Raw genomic sequence first — 27,921 nt, 5'->3', positions numbered from 1 at the left:
AAGTCTGGAAAGACTTTTGTGATCACTCAAAAGCCTTTCTCAATACACCCTTCTAAGCTTGCTCCCACTTAAAACTGCCCCATCACAATATTTAGCACACTGTACAAGCGCCAGGTTAGCTATCTTGACTCCCTCATTTAAAGTAATGGGAAAACAGGGAAACTTTTGTCTTTTTCACAGTTGCGTTCTAGTATTTAGAAACATTACCTAGTATATACAGTAGTTATATTTACTGAAATAATTATATTTACTGAAAAAATTATATTATTAATTATATAATTAAAAATAATTATATAATTACCTTGGCTTTATCTACCCTACTACCCTACTAGACAGCAAGCAGGCACTTTACACAAAGAAGCAATTTTTACTCTACAAAGCACTCTGCAACTTCAAAGATACTATGAACTTCTTATTAAGTACACAGTAAGTGCTCAGTAAACACTTGTTAAATGAAGACAGTCGAACAATAGACAAAACCCTTGTCCCATGCATAATTTCCCTAAATTCTACTTAAAATTAACTCTAAGTCACTCCGACTTTGATATAAACACCTAAAAATGACAAGATTTCAATTGTAGTTTTTTGTTTATAAAGATCTGAAATGCTCCTTACTTTTAAAAATAGTTTAAAGGACAAAAATTAACTATTCTGCTCTCCAATTCACATAAAGCTATATATTTTTTATAGTTCAAGAGTTAAAAAGGAATCTTGAGAACTGGAAGCCTAAAGATCAAAAAAGCATCCAAAATTAACATGCCCAAAGGATTGTTGTTATTCATACAGAAATGGAAAAAATACATTCTTAAATAGCATGAATGAACCTGAGATAAGGGTAGTTTTCATGGAGGATAAAGAAATAACTGAAAAAATAAAATGCTCTATACTAGCCCATGTTAGTAAGAATTATGTAAGAGTATGGAATTACAGCACCTTCAAATTTATTTAACTTTTTTTCCCTTTAGTGAGGAGGTAAGATGAATTGTTTGGACTGGCATGGAGAGATAGGACTAATTTATTTTACATAGTAGCAAATATATAAAGAGTTCTTAGGGAAATCTACATTTCTTCTTATGGAAAAGCCTAAGATTTGAAATTTTGATTCTGGGCAAAGTTTTGAGTGAGGAACTATAAATTCCTGTTTACCCAACCCACAATATAAGCCATAACTGGGAATACACCTCTCCTGGACAACGCTTCAATTCACCGTCTATAAAAATTGCAAGATTCTACAGCAAAGCCTCAAAATAAAAGGCAGGGGTGGGGTAGTAGGGATTTAAATGTCTCAATGGACCTAAAATACAATAGTAAACATCAAGTATCTTGGCCAAACATTCTCTTAAAAGCTCTTATGCCACCCAAACAACTCTCCTAAAGACTGACCTGTGAATGTTTGCTTTAACTGCCTTTTTTGCCAAAGAACTCAAAACATGTCACACACACCTTAAGTATTTTCCAAACACAGGTTACTTTTCCTTTACCACGTGCAAACGGGCAATAAAGAAAAAAGCTGACTACCTAATTATCAGTGAAAAGCAGAAAGAGAAAATGTAATTGTTATCTTAGTTTATATGCACTAAGATGACTACTGCATTCAATAAAGTGTTTTCAACCTAAAAAAAAAAAAAAAGTTTTTCAGTATTTTTAAGCTAAACAAGTTAACTTTCTCTAACTGCTTCATTTTTACAAGTATAAACTCACATTCCTTCACTAGTTCTTAACTGATTATAAATCCTTTCCACTACGCACTCTATAAATTATTTATCAGAAACTGTCAGAAAAAATGTAAACAAAAATAAATGTATTACACAAAGCAAGAGTAGAGGATGTGTGGTCTCAAGGTATCTTACATTTAAGAATCGGTATTTGGCAAGTTGCCACTGTTATAGAGCCGATTTACGCCTGGCTGGCTCAGTTGGCAGAGCACTTGACTTCATCTCAGGGTCTGGAGTTCAAGCCCCATATTCGGTGTGGAGCCTACTTTAAAAAAGAGAGCAAACAGACTTGCTCACATTTATACAGACAATTTTTGAGACTATTCAGATGACGACCCTATGCTCAACTAATTATTTATCTACTTACCCTGTCAGTTAAAATAGGATTTACAGAATGCATTTTGGGCTTTAAAAGATATAATCTCATTATCTCTGTATTATGTTTTTTTAAATACCCCAAAACAAAAATATTCCCCAAACAAGATCAAAAGAAATATACTGAGCAGCCAAGCCCAACTTAAGGTTAATAAGGAATTTCTCCCATCAAAATACTGAACTCAAAATATTGAAAGGCAGCTCTTGCTTACATTTTTTGAATATACAAAAAAGGAAATTATTTTTGAAGTTAACACATTAACACATTAAACCCAACCAGTTCCCAGCTAGTATGTACTATATTGTGACTATAATCCCAAAACGATTCTCACATAGCTTACAGAAATTTTGACATAAAAAATTCTGATACCACAAAGATGTAAATCATTTAGTAATTTGCAGGTAGCAAGTGATAGGATATTTTAAATCATGCCAGAAAGAAAAAAAAAATTATTTGGCAATACTTAATTTTATTCTTGGAAGCAATGCAAATATTATCACATTATTAGTTATAAAAACTGGATAATGATAGAGTCAGGAAAGAGATGAGTTAATTAACAAATTATTTTAGCACATGACTCTACCACTTGTGGATTATCAATTTTTAAAGAATCTGAATATAATCAAATATAGCAAAACTTGAATTTTATTAATTTCAACTTTCTTTGATGAAACAAAAATTTGAGATCTTGCCACAGGATCATTATTATTTTATCAATTATCATTAAATGCGCACACACACACACAAGAAAATGTCACGTATAACTGAATTCCAGCAGAGAAAAGACCAGATAAATTCCTTGGGTTTTTTTTAAAGATTTTATTTGAGAGAGAGAGAAAGAGTGCGAGCAAGCAGGGGAGCAGCAAGCATGGGACAAGCAGGCTCCCCACTGAGCAAAGAGCCCAATGCCAGGCTGGATCCCAGGACCGAGGAAGACGGGGGCCAAAGGCAGCCACTTAACCGAATACACAACCCAGGCACCCCAATTCTTTATATTTTTATATACAACTAGTTTGCATTAAGGCATTACTCACAGAGCTAACTCAACAAGAATTACATAGCCAACTTTTAAAGCAAATTCTTTCCTTTTTTGTATCATAAAAATCTTTAAACTGACATTTAACTAAATATCCATCTGCATGCATGCAAATCAACTCAATCCCTTTAATTAATAAAATAAGATGGCAAAGCTATGTTTTATCGAATCCCTTTACAACCATGCTTTCCTGAACAATGAGTATGAACTAGATTTCATTCTTCATAGTTAGTAGCTAATCAATTTCAGTATCTGGTTCTCATAGGCTGACAAAATGCTGCAATGTTTCCGTTGCACAACATTCTGGGGGAAATGTTTAGAATTATTTCCACTGAAATTTTTAAGTCCTGTACACAAGCATCATGGAAATGTTTAAATCAGAGCTATCAAACTTCTTAAATAAGAATTCTAATTAAATTCTTAAAAATTTTGTTTTCTAAAAAATAGTGACTATTTTTTTAAAAGTCATTTTTCTCAAGCCCCCCCCAAAAATTCTTGCTTTTTCCTACCTTATTTGCAACCTGAAACATCCACCTGAAGTGTGTCATTTACTCACTAATCATCATTATATTTGATCACCTTTTAGCTTCTAACTACTCAACAGAAAGCCTGACAATCTCACATGTTTTGGGGACTTCAATACACTTTGTTCTTGTCCCAAATACTCATGTTCTGTGTGTACTACTATAAGCTATTATATAACAGGGGGTGGGAAAAATTAAAAAATACTGCAGCACTACAAGCCATTTAGCATGCTGAGTTCCCACAGTTGCTTAGTGGGTGTTCTGAAACTAGGCCATATTTCTAGTATTAAGAATTTCAAATCACTACTTCCAAAGTGCAGAAATAAATGTCTTCAAGATTAAATCATAAAACCTTACTATTTTAAGCTGCCTAGTATATAAGTATCTTATTTCTATGAGTTTAAAATGGTAATTAACACACGGTAGGTAAACCAGTATTTGTTTTAGCAACAATAAATAACCAGCTTTTCTACCCATAGTTACAGAATCACAGACTTCAATAGATTACAATATTAGGATAACGTGCAGTTTATCTGAATAAGAACTAAAGCCCTTAGGTGAAATTTTGAATTCTTTACCCCAAAGGATATATAAACAAAATTGGAATTAAATATAATCTCTTTGAGGTCAATCTGTTAGACTCCACATGCTTATAACAAAGAAGTAATTACAACCCCCAATCTAATTTTTCCAGTCCCGGTTACCAAGAAATACCCAAAAAATAAAGCTTACTCTTTTTAACAGAATAAAAGATGCAGAAATACTTAGGTCATTTTGTCATATCATTGCAACAGGTATGTTTTTATTCAAAACTAACGAGAAAAACCGTTACTCAATTTTACATATTTCATCGCTAAGGAAGGAAAGAAACAACATGGTAGGTATAAAATCCACTTCTACAAACTGTAAAGTACTTATGCTGCAGTGATTCAGTACTTTCAGATAATTATTTGCTTCAACTTAATTTTACTCAGTACTTATGGTGCCTACTATGTCTCACCGAAGCAAATCTTTCTAATAAAAATGTTTGACAATGTTATTTTTTTTTAAAGATTTATTTATTTATTTGAGAGAGAGAGAGATCACAAGTAGGCAGAGAGGCTGGCAGAGAGAGAGAGGATCCGGAAGCAGGCTCCCTGCCAAGCAGAGAGCCCAAAATGGGGCTTGATCCCAGGACCCTGAGATCATGACCTGAGCTGAAGACAGAGGCTTAACCCACTGAGCCACCCAGGCGCCCGACACTGTAATTTTTTAATTGTATCATTTTAGATAAAAACCTCTCCCAAATACAACACATGGGCCTGTGTAATCTTGAACAAAACTCACTAACAGCATTTAATCACTTCTTCATGATCTTCTATCAGCATTACTGTTATACTCTTCTTTTTTTTTTTTTTTTGGTCAGAGAGAGAGGTAGAGAGAGCAAGCACAGGCAGACAGAATGGCAGGCAGAGGCAGAGGGAGAAGCAGGCTCCCCGCCAAGCAAGGAGCCCGATATGGGACCCGATCCCAGGACACTGGGATCATGACCTGAGCCGAAGGCAGCTGCTCAACCAACTGAGCCACCCAGGCATCCCCTGTTATACTCTTCTATACGTAAAACAAATGGTGCTTTGAAAGATTTTATGTTTATTTTATGTTCAGATTCTATGTTTATTTTGTTTATATTAAGCTGCCTTAAACACTTTAAAAAAAAATGTTCTGTATCTGATTTTTAAGTGTCCCCCCTCCTTCCCCCATGTTCAACTCTCTTATGACCTCTAGGAGATATCTCAGTCCTTTTTACATTTGGTTACTAAACTTTTTAAAATTGTACATTATGAGGAAAAAAAAAAAGCCTTCAATTAAGACCTGAGAGGGTCTAAAGGCAGAAAATATGTTTAAGACCAAAGGCACTATGACATCTCTTTGTCCTTTTCAGTGGTCTGTTTGTTTTGGGGGCTCAAGACTACTAATTTTAGTAATTTTTTTTTATTAGACCCTACAGTCTAGGCATTAGATACTGGAGAAATGGTAGTAAAGACAGACAGACATACTTGATGCTATCATGAAACTTACAATCTTAGCAAAAAAGACAGACACTAAAAACATCATTACGAAAATATTCAAAAAGAGTAAGTGCAGGTGCCAAAGAACCTTAGAACAAGAGAATCTAAGGATCAAAGAAGGCCTCCCAGAGGACGTGATACAGAAGCCAGAGGGTGACTGGGATAGCCAGGTGAGAATGCACGAGCTTGTATCTATCCAAGGAGATGAAACCAGAAAGCTTTAGTTTCCTAATAACCTTGAAATAAATGAGGTGACATATAATTTATAATGTAGGGGCACCTGGATGGCTCAGTTGGTTAAGCATCTGACTCTTCATTTCATCTCAGGTCATAATCTCTTGGGGCTGTGGGATCAAGCTTGGTATCAGGCTCCTCCCTCAGCAGGAAGTCTGCTCAGAAAGATTTTCTCCCTCTGCCCTTCCCCACCCCACCCCGGCTTGCTCTTGCTCACTCTCACTCTCAAAATAATTAAATAAAACTTTTTTTTAATGTATAATGTAACTGCTAAATGGTGAAAAATTTAAAAATGAATTTCTTGAGTTTCTATAACAAAAATAACTGGAAGGATCAAAAGCAACAATAAAAAGCAGTATGAGAATCTTTCAAAATGAGAAACCATGGCACTTTGAGGGAACAGAGTTTGAAATGGCAAAAAAACGGCCTCTATGGAGTATCAAATCATACTATATGGAAAATCACTTAATATTCAAATTTAGAGAACTTTTAAATCATGTAAGCCACACACAGACTTCTACCAGGATATAATTGCTGATGATATAGTCTGACTTACCCAGTTATAACAGCAGTTATATCCTGGAAAGAGTGGCACTTTGAAGCAAGTATGAAAACAGGTGGTTTTAATGCTCTCAGAAGAGTGAATCTTATTTTTTTAAGTTTATTTTTAGTAATCTCTAAACCCAAGGAGAGGGTCAAACTCATGACCCTGAGATCAAGAGTGGCACGCTCTTTCAAATGAGCCAGCAGGTGCCCCAAGAAGAGTTAATTTTAAATGTTTGTACAGTAAACACCACTGAGTTCTAAAGAGGTTCATAAATGTTACTCTTAACATGATGCATAAATGTTGAGAAAAAGATATTTAAATGTGACTGAAAAATAATTATCAAAGGTCTAAACCTGGGGATTATTCCACATCAGGATGATAAGTTCTTCTTGTATTTAATTAAAATATTAACGAAAAATATACTTAGTTAAAAGATTTAAAATCTCCAACATTCATGCAGATCCACAATCCAAGGCCCAAATTAAACACAAGAAATAACAGTCTCTAAAAATATATGCCTTCATGAATCCCTACTAAAATACTAAATCATACATAGAATCCAAATTGCTATTCACCTGCAATTCTCCAAATGGAGCTTAACTTCTATGCTTTTTCTGTCCACTCTACCCTACTTACCCCTCAAGAGTTAATTCATGTCCTATTCTCCAGCAAGCATTGCTGGTTATACATGCAATCTGTGTCTTAATCCATCTGAGTTCTCCAACACATACTGATACTGCTATCAAAGCACTTGTCAACATGGTAAAACAATTTACTATTGATTTGACTCGCACAGTTCATGCAACAAACTGTGAACTTTCTGAAAGCAGAAAACATAATGTTATCTATGTATCTTCAGAGTCTTGGACATACATGGCACTTAGTAAAAGGTCGATAATAATATGAATATGTAATTATAGTTAATAAGAAATATATACAAAACAAAATTTTAAACTTAAGGACTATTTACAAAACGGACAGTTTTGAAAGCCGGAAGAAGTGTTGTACAACACAAAACTGGAAACTGAGAAAGGGCAAATTTAACTGATTAATACCTAAAACTTGGGAGTTAATTTCATTGTCAGAACAAGTAATTTCTTGTCTGCCAAGACATCAAAATTTCCAAGACATTAGAAAAACCAAAAGAAAAAAAGAGCTCTCTTTATCAACTATGAAATTACTTAATTAAAATTGTACAATTTACAAATAGTATTTGAGGGCAAATAAAGTACTTAACTTTTAAGTGTTCACAACGCTATAAAACTTAGAAGATATACAAGTCAAAATACTTCATAATTCATAAAGTCTTTCAAGTTCATTTCACATGGGGACCAATTATACCCACTTTTAAGGTCTCCTTTAATGTTTTAGCTTCAAGCAGTATGTTCATTCTTTCCAATAAAAGAACCCTTACCTTTTACAGTATGCACTACTTTTTGCAATCAGTTCTGATCTTTAGAGAAGTTGGAATGAGATATATAGTGTGAAATCTAATTAGTTCTTTTAAATCTTGATAATGGGAACCTCATACTTTCTCAGAAAGCACATATGTTACCAACATCTCAAAAGCTAAAGAGCCTTTTGTAATTAGAAAATTCTTTTCATGTTACAACTTGGTTTTGCAAAATTAAAGATGCTATGCTAAAAAGATGGGAACCAGGAGAAAGTACCAAAGAATGAGCATTAGTTTACCTCAAAAATAATGCAATTACCTATTTTAGAACATAAATCAGTTTTTCCAACTCATCCTTGTTTCTTTCAACCTTCACTGACTGCAATTACATTTCAGAACACTCTATATAAAGTTCAAGCATTCCATAGGTCACCTTGTGACTTAGAAATTTTTCAGCTCTTAAAAGTCAGTGTAAACAGAGCTAGAAAAATACAAAAATTTAACTAGTATAATGTCAGAGAAAATATTTTCAGGAAGATTTACATGGCCTAACTTTGATGTGGTATAACTAGCAGACAAAACAAAATTCAAAATTCAAAAAACAAAATTTTTATAATTCAGCCTATGGAAGATTTAGCCTTAAATTATAATATGCCAATACATAATATAAAATGCATGAAGCAAAGTCTAACAATAAGCAAAAAAACAACCAATTTAGTATCTGCAGTTTCTCAAGTACATGAAAGTACTTAAAATAACACTCTGCTGCGAAATTACAGCTAATTTCTAATTTATATACAACAAAATATTTACCAATTCCCTACTAGTCTTATTAGGAAATGTCAAAGTGTTTAGTCTATATCTAAATTTCCTCTCCTAACAGAAGTGATATTTTATAAAGTAATTCAAGAACACTTCCACCAAGGCCAAAACATAAACCTCAGAACTCACTGTAGGATTTATGGGTCAATCTGTTTGGTTTTACTGTGTTTTGTTGTGGGGGGAGGCGAGCTACTTTTGTTTTGGTTTTTTGATTATAAACATAGATTTTATGTTTTCATACATGAATGATACATAAATGATACATGAATAATAGAGTAAACTGAATTCTAAAGATATTTTTGACTTCCAAAAAAATACTCATCTTTCTATCTACACACAGAAGTTAAGGTATATTTTTAATCAATAATACAACAGTTTATTTTTATATTTAAATATCTCACTAGAAAAAAAATCAAAAGTTAAATTGTTTAAAGAACACAAGTCTTACCGAAATATTAAATTACACAACAGATATTGATAATCCAGCATATTTTCAAAACAAATAGGACTGCCTGGATAACAAAGAAATTCAGTATTATTTACCTTTCCCCCACATGGGTAAGGCATGTCAAAAAATATACAAGCAAAGGGGGCGCCTGGCCGGCTCAGTCAGAAGAGCATGCAACTCTTGATCTTGAAGTTTTGAGTTCAAGCCCCATGCTGGGTGTAGAGATTACTTTAAAAAATCAAATTAAATTAAACACACACACACACACAAACACACACGCGCGTGCACGCGCACACACACATTCCCCCAGCAACTATTCAGAAGGCATCTGTAGAAGATCCCACAGAATTCTAGTTTACTCTAGTTTATGACTCTCTAACATGGGACAAGTCCTGTCCCAAGTTATTAAAGAAACAGTTAATACTTTAAACGCACAATTCCATCAATATAACACAAGAATTTATAATTTTGATGTACTTTTTGTTTCAAATTTCTGACTGGTCTGTAATTCACAAGTTGTTGCACATGTCTGGCTACAATTATCAAAACACAGCTCTCATCGACTTTCTGAATATGGTAGTTTAAAAACTTTTTTAAAAATCTAGCTGCAAGCTATTAATGTATCTCTTAATATCACTCTTTTATTCCCAACAACTTTTAACAAGAGAAAAACACTTGAAAACTGTATTAACAATGAGAGATTAATAAGCAAATGCCAACCTGAGAGTAATGTAGTTGTTTCTTCAAAACCTAAACAAACACCCTAAGAAAAAGTAGTCATCTTAGATAGGCTAGGTCCACCTCTCCAAACTCTGTGGCATTTCAAGAATACAGTTTTATGTTAGGTTTGTATTATACTTAAGCCATTTGAAAGTTACAAACCTTAAGGCCTTTACTTGTCTAAGATCTATTTTTCAAATGTATATTCATAATTAAATAAAAGCTTCAATGTACCTTATGTCAAATAGGTATTTAGAAGATTTATCATATTCAATCTAAATTCCACAGGTAGGGAATGGTTTTATATATATTTCATATATATGTAATTTCTAAAAATTCTTGTCACTGTCACACAGAAAGTCTTCAGCACTTGACAAATTCAAAATATAAATGTATGAATGTTACAGACTGTACCCAATAGCTAAGTTTCTTCAAATACATATTAACAGTTTTAAGAGCTATGGCATGGAAGGGCCAGTGTAGAAATCAGTACACTAATAAACTGAGGTCTTTAAAATAAGATAATTTTTCAGTGTTAATGCTACATATAAATACAAAAATATTTGGTTACACAAGTATACCCTAGGATTCTGGAAAACAAAAACTTTAAGTTTTAGATACAGTAATTCCTCTCAGTAGATACCAGAAGCTGACATTTATGAAGAAGTATACAAAATTGCACAGGTGAAAGCTATAGACTGAAGCAAATACTATACAGTACATATCTACAACCCAATTTTGCTTCAGCATCCCCAGAGACTTAAAAAATATTTCTTTGGGTAGGTTGCAAAACATTGCTTCCTCTTTTATTCTCATCACCCCCATTATGATACAAAGCGACAGACAAGAAAATCAAATCACCAACTGTAAGGGCTGAAAGCTTCGAAACACATAAAAATGCATCTTCTTTCCACTCCCGAATCGGTATTCATTCCACCTGTTTGTAAATCCACACAAACACAATAACACAATACCTCTGCTGATTTAAGAACGGGGGGGGGGAGGGGGCAATTAAGGGTTTGAAGTCATTCTTCTTCTACCTAGGCTGGGGCGGGGGAGGGGGATGGTACAAAACAATGGATACTGAGGGGCTGGGGGAAAATCGCTTGCTCCCGAAGCCTCCAGCGTTAAAAGCTTGGGGGGTGGAGGGGGGGCGGGGGGAGGACGAGAGGAGATAGAGTACTTTTCCTCTATTCCTAAAAGCTACCGCGGAAACAGGCTGCCACCAAGCAAGTCCAACAGGGCGGTCCTGGATGCCCACAACTCGCCTCACCAGGCAACAGACCCAAAGCCAACTCGCCACTCTTCACCGAAACGACAGAAGGGGAGAGAGTGGTGGGCTTTGGGGAAGGGCGAGGAAATACCCCACCCCGCACCACTAGCGCTGCGCCAAGGCCCCGACCAACGATTTACACGCCTCCCGGACGCCCACGGGGGCGCCCCGCAGCCTGAGCCAGGTGCCCCCCGGGGGTAGAGCGGAGCAGGGCCATCCACCGGGCGCCCCCGGCCCGCGCCCTCTCGCCGACTCGCCCCCGCCTACGAGCTGCCCCGGCCGCCCGCCGCCACTGCAGGCCCGGCCCCGGCCGCTGTCAGAGCCGCCCGGCTCACTCTCGGAGACCGGCTGCGGGCCCCGCACGAGAGCCGACTCCGAGGGCCGGGCCCTCCCTGCGACAGGACCCAGGAAAGAGGCGGCGGCGGCGGCGCCTCCCAGGGCCCCAGCCCCTCGGGCCTCGCCCCGGCCCCGCCGGCTCTATCCCCTCAGGGCGCGCGGGGCCTCCCCCAATCGACAGCCAGCTGGGCCGCCCGACGGGTAGGAACGAAAGCAGGAAGAACCCACCAACAACCACCCTCCCGCCTCAGCGGCCCGGGGTTACCGTCAGGAGCCCCAACTCCGCCATCCTCCTCGCTCGCCCTCCTTCCTCCTCCTCCTTAGAAGCGACGCTGCCCAACCGCCGCCCCCCGCCCGCCCCTCCCCCACTTGCCCCGCCCCGCCCCGCCCGCCCCTCCACACACTCTCACTCCTACGGCCCCGCCCCACCCCTCCGGCTCAGGCCCTTCACTCGCCGGAGAAGAAAAACAGGCGGAGCCAAGCATACTGACGCTGCCCAATCAGAGTGAGGCACTGGCGCCAAAGACGCTGCCCAATCAGAGTGAGACATTGGAGCCAGCTTCCCTCGCTCCGCCCTTTTCCTTTCCTCGGCTGCTCTACGCCCTCTCCCGCCCACTGGGCGCCGCTGGCAAGCCGAGCCACAGAGTAAGCCTCCAACAGGGTAGAGTGACAACTTGCAATCGGAAGTTACTGTTGAAGCCAAAGCAGCCATAACTGATAATGGCAGGGAGTTTCCTGGCCTCCCGTCTCCAGTGTGACGTAGTTTTCCCTTCGCCCAAATCTCACCGTTGCCCTGGGCAACAGTCGAGCCGTCTGGGAAGATAAATCTGTAAGTAGGCCCGGAAAAGGACCAAAGGTGACCAGACATCCCAGGTTAGACAACTTAATTCATATTTAGAACTACCTGCCCGGGATGGGGAAGAGGAAGGAGCAGGTTTCCTGGCCCTTATTTTGCTGGGACGTCTGGTCACTTACCTAGGTGGACAAAAGGTTAGGGTTCCGAAAATCCCTGTCCTGCCCGGAAGTTGCATTTGGCACTTCTGAATGGGGTCATGGCGGAAGGGTGGGAATAGCCAGAGACCCCGGCACCACCGGGAGTGCCCATTCCAGCTGGAGTCGCAAAGTGAGATGTGGGTCCGTCTGCCTTGTCCGGTGAGGCAGCCCACAGCTAGACGGCCGGTGGGAGACGGAGAGCGAGGGGGTGAGCAGGGCTCACAGCCGCTTCCGCTGGAAGAAGGTTTTCTTTCCGGGCTGGCCTGCCCGCCCTACCCCCGCCCCTCTGAGGTTCCCTGTGGGGCGAGGCCGCTCCACCGGCCCTTCGCGCCCAGCTGCAGCCAGCCGCGTAAGGAGGGGGCTTAGGCTCGCACAGCAGGGCACTCCCGCAAGATGGAGCTCCTGACCTCGCCCCTTAAGTTCCTATTAAGTGCTTCCACCCTGATCTTTGGAGGACTGAGAATTCTGGAGCTTGAGGAAATCGTTTTCCATTGCTACCTAGAAAGGAAGGAGGTGGTCCTGCACTGCAGCGGCAACACTTCTAAGTCTTACTTCCCCGCCTCTTTTCTTAACATTACGTTATTCCTTTTGTTTCTCCTTTGGGGGCTTAAAACCAATGACTGCGGTGCTGGCTGAAGCTCTACCGTCCTAAACCTCCACGCCTACGTTTTATTAAACAACATAATGCCTGTGAATATTCATAAAAGTACCGTAAGACTTTTATATGGTTCTTTTCAAGAGTTGTTACACTTTATCTCATGTAGTTCCTTCTGTAGGCTGAGTCAAGAACTGTAAGTCATCTTGGTCATCCTGGGTTGGATGCCTAACGTTGCCAGAAAAAAGACCAGGAGAACTTTCAGGTAAATTGAAAATTGTATTTACCCAGCCAGTCAACAAGCGTGCAAACCTAACTTCTTTACTTAATTTCTTTTTACTTCCATACTACTCATGCTGTATTCAAAATGAACTATTCTTGTTTCTTCCAAGATTAATCATTGAAGCACTAGCCTTTCATGACTCTTGTTTCCATGTCCTAGTTATCCTTGGAGATGTGTTTCCAGATTCTCTCCAACAGGAAGTAATTTCCTCTGTGCTTACCTAGCATTTTTTGTACTTCTTTTATGACAACCACTATTTTATGTATAACAGCTGCTTATGTTCTTAGCTTTACTATGTTTACATCTAAATAGAATGGTTTGCCTATTAGGTGGATCTATTCTCCCTATCATGTTATTCTGCTCTTGATATTATTTTGGTAAATACTTTCTAAAAAACTGAATATATTTCGTGTTTCCCAGGTGCCTGAGACATTGCCAGCTTCAGTTGATTAAATTCAGTGTAATTCTTGTTACTCAACCTTTTCTTAGATTTCCCTTCTGAAGTCTTTCCAACATGATTTCTTCCCTCAATTAAAAAAAATCATACATAAAAAAGTCGAAATAATACAAAAAGGGCGTTCTTATACCCTTCACCTAGATCCAGCAGTTAACATTTTGCCATATTTATTTCATCCCTTTTCATGCTTTTTTCATTGTCATTAAACTATTCGGTAACAGGTTAGACACTTGTTAAGCAGACACCTCTAAAATTTCCAAAATGTATTCCCCAAGAATTATAAAGTTCTGCTGCAAAACATAGTATCATTATCACAACTAAGGAAATTACTAATTCTGTGTTATTTAAAATCTAGTCTGTATGTGTATTCTCTCATTTGACCCAAGAATATCTTTTATACCTTTTCCCCTGCTCCTCCAACAAAACTTAGGATCCAGTCAATGTTTATGTCATTGTCATTTTAAAGAGTTCAGGCCAGAAGTATTTTCAGTGTTTCCTTTTTTCTTATTCCTTATAAGTCTTAATGTATTTTGCAAGAATATTCACAGCATTCATACTTCGCCAATCATGATTACGCCTTCTCAAAAATAACTGTAACTACCATTGTTATGCGTTGTTAGTTAAATCCATCCCACTTCTCTGCACACACAGCCTTCTATGGTATCCTACAACGGAGAGTTTAATATTTAATCCTCCTGTCTGTGGAGAGTAAGTGCCAGTGTCCTGGACTGATTGTCTCCCTGTAGTAAAGTGTTGCTGCTACTTCGCCAGCACTTGGAGCTGATGTGATATAATCTGCAGCAGTGTACTGATGTCAGCACAGTTTCAGGAGTGTCAACTCCTGGCACCCTGAGGACTGTTGATGAAAGATGTGTGGGCCCTGCAATTCGAATACAGATGAATCTTGATGTTATCAAAGCAGATACCAAGGCAACTGCTGGCCATCTGGTATTTTGTGTGAGTAGGATGTGTCATTTTCTATTAACTTAATAGTAGTGTCTGCTGGTGAAGTATACCAGAACCGGTGGCATCATCCAAATTCATCCAAGAAGAACAGTTCCTGTTCTTAGGCCTAGGCACAGTTCAGAAGCTAGACACTGCACATTTTATTCACATGAGTCTAAATTAATTAGCCAAATTGAACATGTTGCAACATTTTTCTGCTAGCAGATGCCAGATAGCAAAACAGAATAGAACTACTATAGTTTCTAGCCACATGACATATGATGCTATTTGGCATCTTCAGATGAATATTATCAGTCCAAATTAAGCTCAGCTAGCATGTGGGCAGCCACTTGGGTGAGAATGAACATTACTACTTTATGTCTGCTGAAAAACACTTTCTTTTTAGGCCCCCTCCTTCACCTTTTCTTCATGGTAGTTTACATTCAGAAATCTAATACACATTTGAAAATTCACCTGTTAATCATAAGTCTTGAATAAAACAAAATGTTTCATATTTTTCCTACCATTCCTGCCACCCCCATCCACAACCTGTAATAGGCAGATTGAATTTACTTAAAAGGATCTAAATTAGTAAATACTCACCAAAAAATATCCTTTGTTGTTCTTTACATAAACAGATTGCTTCTGGTACCTCCCTTAGTTCTCAAAGATTGTATTTTTGTTTCTTAATATCTATTAATGATAAAACAGGGCATTTGGCATTTGGTGTATTATAGTGGTTCTGTATTCTACTTAAGTTGTGAAGTCAAGGGTCTTTAGCAGTGGGAATAGTAAGGGAAAAGGAACAATAGGCAGTAAAGGGGACTACACAACTCCCCATGTTCATCTAAATGGGACATTACTTCCCAGCTCTAGCCAGATTTTGCCATGCAAGAATATGGGCCCAGTGTTGCCGGATCTGTCAAGAGGAGCAGATTTGGACTTGATGTGAAACCTTCCCATTTTAAAACATTGGTTCAAATACTTTTTAAACATTTAGCAAGCCAGCAAAAATTTAGCTGCCAGAAGTTTATCACCCGTGTTTCTTATGTGAAAATAGTATTGATATTAGATTAGAATCTGAAAATACGTTTTTTGCCCCCAAAAATTTTTGCCATATTTCAGGTGCATTTATTTTTCTAGGTTAGGCAACAAGCCATTTGTCACCTCCATTAAAAATTCAAAATAGATTCTTATGTACACTAAGCTTCCATTCCCTCAGAATTTTAAACATTTTTACTCTTTACTACCAGCTTAAAAACTTATCCACATTTTCTCAGCCTTGAATTATATTATGAAATAGATTTGCTTTATCATATTTTCTTAGAAATATATTTAAGAGGGGTGCCTCGGTGGCACAGTTAGTCAAACATCCAACTCTTGGTTCAGCTGGACTTGTGAGATTGAGCCCCCACATCAGTCCCCACACTCATAGAGGAGTCTGCTTAAGATTCTCTTCTGCAGGGGCGCCTGGGTGGCTCAGTCAGTTAAGCATCTGCCTTCGGCTCAGGTCATAATCCCAAAGTCCTAGGATCGAGCCCCATGTTGGGCTCTCTGCTCAGTGGGAGCCTGCTGCTCCCCCTGCTTGTACTCTCACTCTCTAATAAATAAATAAAATCTTTTAAAAAAAGATTACCTTCTCCTTCTGCCCCTCCCTACTTCCGTGCATGCATGTGCACTCCCCCTCTTTCAAATAAATAAATAAATCTTTTAAAAGCGTATTTTTCAAGAGCACAGTTTGGCAGCACATGCTTTTTAAAAGTAAATAAATATGACAGGTTTTTAAAGGAAAACATCTTTCAATAGTTCATGCTGTCTTACAGGTACTATAATGTTGGTAAAGAGTCAAAGAATTTTTAGAGTCAAAGGTACTTAATGGGAAATCTAGAACAGTCTGCTCTCATATCCTTATTTTATTTTTTTAAAGATTTTATTTATTTGACACCGAGAGAGAGATCACAGTAGGCAAAGAAGCAGGCAGAGTGGGAGGGGGAAGCAGACCCCCTGCTGAGCAGAGAGCCAGATGTGGGGCTTGATCCCAGGATCCTGGGATCATGACCTGAGCCAAAGGCAGAGGCTTAACCCACTGAGCCACCCAGGAGCCCCTATCATATCCTTATTTTACAGTGATACGAAAATTAAACCTGGAATAATAAATGTCACACTATATTTCTAAGCATTTTTACATCCACTTTTTACTTGAACCTTGCAGCCCAGGACAGATACTAAACATGCTTTTTATGAGAAAATCAAACCTGGAATTGGTTAAGAAATGTATTCAGGGTCATGCTAGCTAGCAATAGAGCTAGAGTACAACCCTGTATCCCATTTCAAGTATAATGTGAAATAGATGAATCCAAAAAGAAAAAGAAAAAAAACCCTCCAATACAAGTTTCTGTTTTAAATCATACATTAGAGGGATGCCTGGGTGGCTCAGTCGGTTAAGCGGCTGCCTTTGGCTCAGGTCATGATCTCAGGGTTCTGGGATCAAGTCCCACGTCGGGCTCCTTGCTCCGCAGGGAGCCTGCTTCTCCCTCTGCCTCTACCTGCCACTCTGCTTGCCTGTACTCTCTCTATCTCTCTGACAAATAAATAAATAAAATCTTAAAAAATAAATAAATAAATCATACATTAGATTTTACTATCACAGCTTGTTTAAAATACTTGGAATCCTAGAATACTCTGAAGCATTCAATTTCAAATTTTAAAAATGGAGTTTTGTACAATTAGGATAAGCTGATAAGTTTAATATAAATTGGGGTGCCTGGGTGACTCAGTTGGTTAAGCAACTGCTTTTGGCTCAGGTCATGATTTCAGGGTCCTAGGATAGAGTACCACATTGGATTCCCTTCTCCACGGGGAATCTACTACTCCCTCTGCCCTCCACCCCGCTTGTGTGTGCTTTCTTTCTCAATCTCACTCTCCTCTCTCTCCCTAAAATAAATACATAAAATCTCTCTCTTAAGTTTAAGATAAATTAGTGGAGGGGAAAAAGAATTATGGTGAAGAGCTAACAGCAAATTAGGAGTGGTAGGCACATATGGAAGATAACCACACTGACCCACAAAATGGCTCCATGGGGCTCCTAACAAAGACCAAATATTGGATTAAGACTTCAGTATGACCTAGGAGGACAGTTTTAAAAACATCCAAATCCTGTCCCAAACATTTTTAGAAACAAAGGCTTGGCATTGACATTCACAGTATGTTTCATTTTGATACTTTTTTTTTTTTAAGTTTGTATTTTTATAAGTAATCTCTACACTCAGTATGGGGCTCAAACTCAAAACTCCAAGACCAAGAGTTGCATGCTCTAATGACTGAGCCAGCCAGGTGTCCCTCATTTTGATACTTCTTATCCGTATGGCTATGCTTTGAGTTACCATGAATGCAATTTGGACTTTAGTAATCGATCCCCCTTCTCTGTCTGTCCCCTCTAAGATTATAGCCTACGTTTTCCAGATGGCTAGGTGAAAATAGTGTACCATCTAAAGCTAACAGTCTTTTTCGGCTGTTTGACCCACATTATTGGTCTTATCAGTGTTCTCATATCTAATCTGTGAGAGGAAAAAATGCAAAACTTGTAAGCTTTTAAAGTGTTGCATATTTCTAATTAAGCTTGAGATTTGAAAGTTCCAATGGCATCCTCTTTTAAAGATAAGACTAATGCTGTAACAAAATCCACAGACAAAAAGCAGTATTTTTTCCTAAGAGATTTCCTTCAGAATGGTGTCAAACATGACAACTGGAATGCTGAATCCTCAAATTAAGGAGAAAGAAATCGAGAGATAGAAAAACATGCTGGTTAAAGCTATAGTAAAGAGGAAAAAATGTGGTGCTTTACTCAGTATGCTGCACTTACATGTTTATCCTGAGGTTTACTCTTTGACTAATATTTTATGTTCCTCCTCTGCAGAAGCCATTTGTGGCTTAAAACTCCCCATTTTAATAGAAACTGAAGATGCCATGTTACTTTAACTTTCATTGGCTTCTACATACCATTATCTACTTACTATCCTCTTATCTAACATATTCTGAGATGTTCATGTTCCTTCAGTGGGGCTCCATACTCAATCCGTCTAGGGTCTTTAGGCCATTCCTACAGATGCAGCACAGAGAAAACTGAAGAGACCAAGGCTGTTTCTTCACTTACCAATTATGTGATGTTTGACAAAATAACTTTTCCTAGACCTGGTCTTACTTAAATTTAGTATAAATTTAGGAGATGCAATGGGAGGTGGGTAAATGGCTAATTCAATTCTAAAATCACCTCTTATGGTGAAAGTTAATTTATTTTCAGAATTAGTGTAGAAAAATCCCTTAAAATGTCTGTGTAGTTAAAATAGATGATTTTGTACTAAAACACTGCTGTTACTGTTACTCTTAAGCAAACAAATTTAAGAGCCACTATGCTAAAAGAAGGAAGCTAGAGTACATTTCTGGGCACTGAAACTGTTCTTCCTTTAAGATGACCTATAAGGCAATACAGATGCAAAAGGGATAGGGAGAATTCTAAGTGTTCTTGCTCACCTGTAAGCTTTTCTCCACTCTGTTCTAATAATAAGCCTCTATAATTCTAATACATGTCAACAGACTTATTTTTTCTAAGAATCTAATTTTATGACAATATTGCCATGGTTTAAGAATCACTAACATCCATTGAGCTCTTACCAGGTGGTAGGGACTGATAATGAATTATGAGTTAGGTCATTTAATATACTGTCTGAGGTCAGTGCCATTACAAGCTTTATTTTACAGATGAAACTAAGGCTTAGAAAATTAATTTGTGGGGCACCTGGGTAGCTCAGTGGGTTAAGCCTCTGCTTTCAGCTCAGGTCACGATCTCAGGGCCCTCGGATAGAGCCCCACATTGGGCTCTCTGCTCTGCGGGAAACCTGCTTCCTTCTCTCTCTCTGCCTACTTGTGATCTCTGTCTGTCAAATAAATAAAAATCTTTAAAAAAACATTAATTTGTTTAAATAACTAAGATGACTTCAGATCCTTCTCTCACCCACTACATGTATACTCATCTCTTTTTACCACCTCTCCTATCACCATCTGCCATCTTTGCATATCCTTCTTAGGTGATTATATCCACTTCTGTAGCTTATACTACTGTACCATTGGCTCTCTGGGCATCCAGTCGTTTTTGCCTTCCTATTGGACTTCCATACCCAGTGTACCTGATTCATGGTCTTTATCCTTCCCTCCTTAACCTGTACTTTCTCTATGTCCTCAACTTCAGTTAGTAGCTGCATTAACTCAAAAATGTTAGCCTGAAATCTCAGCCATCCTTTCTCATTTCTTTATCACCCAGAGGTTATGGGGGATGAGGGGAATAATGGAGGATACTTGAATCTCAACTTCTTATATCCTTGAATACCTCTTGTATCTTCTCTTGATGCTTGTAATCACTGCTTTTGTTCATACCCTCATCATCTTACCTAAATAATTATAGTTCCTTACTTACCGCCTTGCCTCTTATAGCTCCTGTTTTTCCTTTTTGTCTAGATTGTGTTTCCAAAAAACTAATCACATACCCACTCAGAGCCATCCAATTAGCTCCCTTCTCTCTGTAGAATATTAAGCCCAAACTCATGACATTTAAGGCTGAGTGTGAACTGGCCTCCACTTTGTCATTCCCACTACAGTACATATACTGTACGTGCACTGTACTCTCTAGCCATTTGCCTAGATTTTTTTCTTTTACTGACTCTGAGCATATTGTTCACTTTGTCTAAAACACTGTCCCCTTGCTTCTCTGCAGCTGCTTCTCTGCATAGTAACCCCCCATTCATCCTTGTGGGGCTAATTCTAATATCACATTTAGTAGTTCTTCAAAGACCAGCCACTGTCACCTTTCCTAAACCAACCAAATTATTTATGGTTTTGGTTTCTTAAGGCACAGTACACATGCTTTTATTAAAGTAGGTTGTATTCAACTGTAATGTATTTACATGTGTCTCTCTCTCCCCTACCCACCTTCCCCAAGTTCCTCAAAGAGAACTCGTTCTTATCCACTCTAGCTCCTTTATTTAGCTGTGGCTGGCACATTATGGACATTTGGTATGTTTGTTAAAAGAAAAAATGTGTTTGGAAAGGAACATATGATCCCAAATTCCTCTTATATATGTTTTTTTTTTCCATTCTGAAAGAGTAATTCCCTTGTCCTGAAAAGAGCATCCTTTCTACTCCAGTCTTTACTGTCCAGTATTTACTTTAAAAGCTCTGTCCTTATTAACAGATATATAGCCGTTAACTTTATTTTTCATCTTGTTATTTTATCCATGTGTATATAACTTGTTTTGATTAGTTTTTTTTTTACTAATAATTGTTGTAACTCAATACAGAATATCTTAGTTTTTCATTTAAATTCATAAACATTTTTGGAGTGCCTGGGTGTCTCATTTGGTTGAGTGTCTGACTCCTGAGCTCAGCTCAGGTCTTGATCTCAGGGTCATGAGTTCAGGCCCCAAGTTGGGCTCCACAGTGGATATAAAGCCTACTTTTTAAAAATAAATAAATAATAAATTTATAAACATTTCTAGAGAAATATGGTAGGAAAATTAACCATTAAAATACGTTCAAGCATGAAAATGTATTATATTATAATAAAATTAAGTGGAATGGTAATAGAAGTCTAGGTAGAAAAAAATAAAATTTCTAACTTAGAGAATTCTTCATTCTTTTTATTAATGGATGATAATAGCTGTCAAATTTTTATGGTATTTATATTATATTGGATAGGTTTTTAAAAATGGATATAACAGTATTTTTAAATATGTTGGAAATTATATCTTTGTAACTACTTGAACTTTATGATAAATTTATATGTCAATTTAGAAAGGTTTAAAAGGGTACTTAGTTTTTCTATCTAGTTTTTTTAAATCCCTGTGGGTGTTATGTAAGCATAAAATCTGAGGCCTACTGACCTATATTCTCAGGGTTTAGAAGTACACTTTAGTGTTCTTGTCCAGTCCCACACATAATTTAGATAAGGTATCAAACTAAATCCCCCCAGAAATGTTTAACTTGTCCAAGTTGTAATATTAATTTATGTTATCAATATGGGCATGATTGATTTAAAGTAGTAATCCTTCCTAACTTAAGTGTCTTTCAGCTCCCACTCCTACAGTTAGTAAATATTTCATGACAAAGACTTGGTTTCCCTCCAAGTTCTTCTGCATTAATTTGAGGCATCCAGCTCAATGGCTATGACAGTTATGCTTACTTCGTCATGATTTTGAAATGTACTATGTATGAAAACCATTATCTCTGGGACAGATTACAAACTAAAGAAACTATGGGGGGAAAGAAAGCGGATTATTTTCCAATTACCCAGAACAAGAGCCTCAAAAAGTGACTGACATCGTATTCTCTAAGCATTAAAAAGTTTGGGTTCTATTAGTATAAGAATTTTACTTCTGCAGTTGAGTATGTTTACTCTTAAAATATACCTTGATAAATTTATCATTTTAAAATCTGACATAGTAGTCCATTATATGGCTCTGTCATAATTTATTTAACTGTTGATATACTGCTGAACATTTTACTATACAAAGCAATGCTTTAATGAGCATTCTTGTTCTTAGATCTTTGTACACTGGTGCATTATTTTCTTTGGGGCTCATTACTAGAAGTAGTACCTTTAGGTCAAAGAAAATGTGCATATTTTGTATTAGTACACAGTACAAAATATTAAGAGATACGACAAAATACCCTTTAAAAAATTTGTACCCCAGGCGAGGCTCCATACCTCAGGGGTTAGAGCACTGGTCTCGTAAAAAATTTGTACCCCAAAAAACCCACCCACCAACAGAAAATGCCCATTTCCCTATACTTTCTCTAACTCTGGATATTATCAGACTTTCGACTTTTTTGCAAATTCAAAAAATTTAACATGCACACCAAAATGAGGTCACAGTGATTTTCACCTTCTTAATGTGTCCATGATCATTTCCCTACTTAAACTGCAGTACTCCACTCAGCACTCCTAAATCCCCCTAAACTATTTTATATTCTATAGATGTACTACTTTACAAAATTCTATTATTTATTTCTCTCCCCTTACTCTATAGAGTATAGGCTCCAAAAAGTTTTGGGTTTTATCTGTCTTTTTCACTAATGAACAGTGCTTTCCACATGACAGACACATTTTTAAGATTTTATTTTATTTTTTTTAAAGATTTTATTTATTTATTTGACAGAGAGAGAGCACAAGCAGGCAGAGAGGCAGGCAGAGGCAGAGAGAGAAGCAGGCTCCCCACCGAGCAAGGAGCCCGACGCGGGGCCAGACCCCAGGACCCTGAGATCGCGACCCGAGCCGAAGGCAGCAGCTTAACCCACTGAGCCACCCGGGCGCCCCTTAAGATTTTATTTTTAAGTAATTTATACCCAACATGGGACTCAGACTCGTAACCCTGAGATCAAGAGTTGCATGCTCTTCTGACTGAACGAGCTAGGCTCTCAGACATTCACATATTTATTGAACTGAATGACATGGCACTTGTATGATACACACGAATTTCAGTCATGGTGGGTATGTTTCTTCTTTGACCCATATGTCCCTAGTGTTACATACATCTTACCTTATCATAATAAGAAAGTACCTTTAGGAGCAACAACTCCTTAGGGCACATTACACCAGACAAAACACCATGTTTGGCTATTAGCAGGCCAGTGGGTAAAGGAAAATATGCTCCTTGCTTCTGTGGACTCCCTGGGCAGTTGATCAAGACAGTGCAGCCTTGCCAATGAGGGCCATCCAACCACCACCTTGCTTATTTTAGCCCTTCCCTTCCTGTTTCTCTCCTGCGAATGCCTGGGGTGAGGGGGGGGGAGCCTAGGAACAATAACCAACCCTAGTAAAGCAGACACTCCACCCAGGCAAGTGACTGCCAGCACTCATCTTCCCCACACCAGACCCAACCCACTCCCTACCAGGCCTTTGGCCCCACACCCTTTGCAGTAACAATGGCAGCCTTAGTGAGAGAGAGAACTAAGTTTTGGTAGAGCACCAAGTTTCATTGTTTTCCTGAAGCCAGATTTTGGATGTGAGATACAGGAGAGAGCAAGCAAAGGATAGTGACAGATCTGAGTAGCTGCAGTTGCTACTCTATAAAACATTTAAGTATTCATCCACTGTTTTGCTGGTAAGAAATTTTGTGATACAAAAATTCTTAGCTGTTATTTCCCTAATATTTGTCAACATCTGTAGTATCTATTCTCCCTTTTGGCAGCATATCCTATCAGAACTACACCAAATAAGGACCTATTGAATATTTTCATTGTGATATTTTAATGGAGAGGCTGTTTTCTATTATAGCAGTATTCAGACTAATGAGGGATTTGCAATGCTATTAGCCTTCAACATAATCCAGGCGTGGTGGGGCGGGGGGGAGGAAATGATCACTGGGTACCACTGGCAGGCCTAAGTAACAAGAAAAGAACGTGGCAGAAGTAGTGTGTTCTAAGGAAACTGCATATTGCACTTATCTCAGATTCCAGTTAGTGATGAGATGCTTTATTCCCAGTTCACTCCCTATTTCATTTTCACTCCCGGAAAGAACAGTGTAGGAGTAAATTTTGATGACAAAGTTCTGGAAAACGGATAGAGTTTCCTCAGGAATTTTAGATATTCCAGAACAGGGATTTGAACAAGAAGAGACCTGGTGGATAGAGTAGGAAAATTTTATTACAAATGTCAAAGTGTAGTAGAGTGGGAATAACTGAGACCAGAAACAGCTTCACTTAATTTGCAGTGGGCGGTAAAGACAGGCACCACGCCAGCATCACCACTTTATAATAATAAATCTTTCTTCTCTGGTGATGTTGTGAAAGGCACATGGTAAGGTTGCATCACTATGGTGAAATATCACAAAAGGGGTGGGACTGTCTAGAGAAGCATCTGTGTTTGGAGAAGGATCATGCTACAAATTACAGTCCAGAACACCCTGACTATACAGCACAGCAGTAATCTGGAATGTAACACTGGAAACAAATGTCATCAGCCAGTTGGTGTATGCTGGTATCTTAACAAAATATTCAAGATAAGGTATTTGCTGGCACTTTAGCATATATTATCCCTGTTATTAGAGGATAGTAGTAAACTCAAACTTCTCACTTCTGTTCAAGAGCCAATTTTGCCCATTTGTGTTGCTTCCTTACAAATGTCAGCTGTGTAGCCAGGTAACTGATCCTTAGGATGCTTTTTGTCATTAAAGCAAAGAAATTAAAGTAGAAACCAGATGTTAGCTATTGAGAAGTGGGAATGTCAGGGAAACATTTACCTACTTCCTCCTTTTTCCTAACTACCTGCCTTACCCCCACACTTCCCAAATGGTAATTTTTTTAACTCATCCACCATTTAGGAGATGCTATCAGTGAACCAAAGGGCCACACATAAATGCTTCTGTTTTCCTCAGCGATATCTATTAGGTGATTAGGTCTAAAAAAATGAAGTCCTACCTAACTTTTCATAAGAGGAAAAATTTAGAACATGTAGCCTTACAAATTAACACCTCCACTGATTAAAGAATGTTGACAAGATCTAGATGCTTACGTGAACTCTCTCAACTTTGTTTCAGTGAAAAGACGCACAAGAAATTAATGGGATAATTATGTAAGGATTGAATAGTTCGTTCTTTATAGAAATTGTTATTTTAGTTCTTAACCTACAATGGAAATACTCCAGCAATATGCTTTGTAAATTCATTCTTGAATATTAATAACTGTTTTCTCATTGAAGGAAAAAACTTAGCTGTATCCAACAATTCAGATATGGCGGAAGTGAAGTCAATGTTCCGGGAAGTTCTTCCAAAACAAGGTATCTAAATCGCAAATACTTAGGTCACAGACTATTATAGGGACCGAAATAAAAAGTAGTAGGCATGGCATATAACAGGCTCAATACTAAACATTGTATTTTGTATCCTGTATGCCACATTTACTGTGCACTTATCATTACTATGTTTCTCTTAGGAGTAGGTTATAAAGAATTCATCCATTGCTTTTTCCCCCCAGTAAAAAGATGACAAATGAAGCACTGTTTCTTAGACCTAGAAATCCAGTTGTACTCAGATTTGCAGATAAAAACATGAAATTGTCAGTGAAAAAAAAAAGTGTAATTCACTAATGTTAAATAAGGTCTGAAAGTGGGGAAAAAGAAACCTAAGTCAAGCAATTGTTAAATGCTGATGTCGTAAGTTAAACATTTATATTATTTGAATATTCATATTAATTATATATTTATATTATATGCTTATATATTATATTATATATTAACAAATATTAATACCATGCTTTTACTATGTAAGTATTCGTATGCACTATGTATTTGTCCCAAATCTTTTTGCAAATTAAACATCTGATACAAAATGTTGTATGTCTCATAGGTAACGTAGAATGTTAGGTAGGAAGTTTAAAATGTCATCCTTATAAACTCCCTAGAATTAAATGTTGATATATTTGAAATAACTAAAAACAAGAGTTTTCATTGACAATGGATTAAGTCGTTAGATGCTCATTCTAGCTGCAAATCCAAACCACCATACAACTGGGTCATCTCACTAAACCATTTCTTTTTAAACTTAGGGCAGTTGTCAGTGGAAGATATAACCACAATGGTGCTGTGTAAACCTAAACTTTTGCCCTTAAAATCTCTGACTCTGGAAAAACTGGAGAAAATGCAGCAAGCAGCCCAGGATACGATTCGCCAACAAGAAGTGGCAGAGAAGGAACAACAGCAAATAACTCACTGAATGGTAACTTAGCACTTCTGTAGGATATTCTGCCTTACTATTAACAATAGCTAGACAATAATTTGCCTCTGTATGCTAAAGATGGTGTGTTTAATAAAACTGATAGTGCTTATAAAATAAAAATACCCAAGACTAACGAAACTTGTGAATTTAGACCCTCTAGTTTGTACTGAACATGAGCAATTAAAAAACTGAATCCAAATTTTATAGTTTTTTTTTCTTTTACCCAAGTTTTTAGAACTATAAATTACGGTTTCACTATTCCTATGACTGTGAGTCTTATAGATAACATTCATAGGTACAAGTGACTAAGTGAAACTTTTATATTCAGGTAATCTTTACATGTTTATTAAAAACTGAATTTGAAGATATGTTCTAATCTCGTACAAAACGTTTTTGGTGCTTTTACATCATCATCTAATTTTAAAACTTGTTTATGAATTTTGTGTTTCATATTTAAGGCTTTTTTTTTTAAGATTTTATTTATTTATTTGACAGAGAGAGCTCACAATAGACAGAGAGAGAGAGGAGGGAAGCAGGCTCCCTGCTAAGCAGAGAGCCCGAGGTGGGGCTCGATCCCAGGACCCCGGGATCATGACCTGAGGCGAAGGCAGAGGCTTCAATCCACTGAGCCACCAGGCGCCCCGTATTTAAGGCTATTTTGCCTGATCAGCTGGTCCTCCTGGCAATGACAAAACTGTATCACTTAAATCTGATTTTTAAGAAACCTTCACTTATAAAGTAGTCCCCTGAGCTTTTCATGATACTGACTTTAAGGACTAAATTACCGTGCTACCTTTATTTATCCAGGTATCAAACACAATTAAAACCCTAAAAATAGAAAAAAAATATGGACTTGAAAGAGCCCATGAGATAAATATGAACATTAAATTTGGGGTTTTAGTGCTAAAAGCCTGCCTAAACCTATAATGGGCATATTCCTAAGAATATATTTGTAAATCTGAATATAATTCTTGGCTGGTTGCTACAATCAATAATAGACAATTTAAATTAGCACACACCTTGAGGCCTTGCTGAGTTTTGCTCTGCAAAAGAGGTCAGAAATGTGATCATTCTTTAGAGAACTATTATTTATTGGTAGATACTATCTTCTTAGACACTGGATAAATGTAAAAATTTTTGAGTTTCTGAAGAATAATTTTTTATAACACAAACACTGGTAACAGAACTTAAGGATAACGAAGGTATTGTATTTTAGAAATTTCACTGGGCTTTAAAGAAGATCAAAAAACCAAGTATGTATGCATTTCCCACAGATAGTATTAAAAGAATTTACTATTATACTTTTGATTTAAAAGTTTGCAAAGAACAAAGTTAAATTCACTAGGTTCAAATACACTCTCTTATAGGATTTAAAATTTGCTGTGTAAAATAAGTTTTTAAAAAGACCTAAGAT

General features: G+C 37.6%; 2 protein-coding genes across 8 annotated transcripts in view; one reads left to right on the top strand and one right to left on the bottom strand.

The window, feature by feature from the left end:
- The window catches only part of LOC111144870 (SHOC2, leucine rich repeat scaffold protein), a 91,489-nt gene extending 78,990 nt beyond the window's left edge, over positions 1-12,499 (bottom strand). Inside the window, exon 1 of one of the 3 annotated variants that reach the window (XM_022499432.1) lies at positions 12,448-12,499. The gene's annotated coding sequence lies outside the window, so the exon portion shown is untranslated. Of the gene's footprint in view, positions 1-7,116; positions 7,159-11,737; positions 11,767-12,447 lie in introns of those variants that run through there. The other 2 variants (XM_022499433.1, XM_022499434.1) reach the window with 2 other exon arrangements.
- Positions 12,174-26,706, top strand: LOC111144872 (BBSome interacting protein 1). Of its 5 annotated transcripts, none has more exons than XM_022499441.1 (4): positions 12,174-12,301; positions 13,242-13,325; positions 25,493-25,570; positions 26,338-26,706. In XM_022499441.1, exons 3-4 carry the CDS (start codon positions 25,525-25,527, stop codon positions 26,502-26,504), a joined length of 213 nt encoding a protein of 70 aa, XP_022355149.1. In that variant the 5' UTR covers positions 12,174-12,301; positions 13,242-13,325; positions 25,493-25,524; the 3' UTR covers positions 26,505-26,706. The 5 variants fall into 5 exon arrangements, 4 of the variants coding, with proteins under 4 accessions (XP_022355149.1, XP_022355146.1, XP_022355148.1 ...); XM_022499438.1 differs by having other exon boundaries at positions 12,237-12,301; positions 13,230-13,325; XM_022499440.1 differs by having other exon boundaries at positions 12,237-12,345; positions 13,230-13,325.
- The last annotated feature ends 1,215 nt before the right edge of the window (positions 26,707-27,921 follow it).

This window comes from Enhydra lutris, unplaced genomic scaffold (genome assembly GCF_002288905.1).
Source record: "Enhydra lutris kenyoni isolate GAN:26980312 unplaced genomic scaffold, ASM228890v2 scaffoldscaffold12, whole genome shotgun sequence".
NCBI lineage: Eukaryota > Metazoa > Chordata > Mammalia > Carnivora > Mustelidae > Enhydra > Enhydra lutris.
The sequence above is the reverse complement of the archived record's forward strand: the minus strand, read 5'-3'. Positions and strand labels throughout refer to the sequence as shown.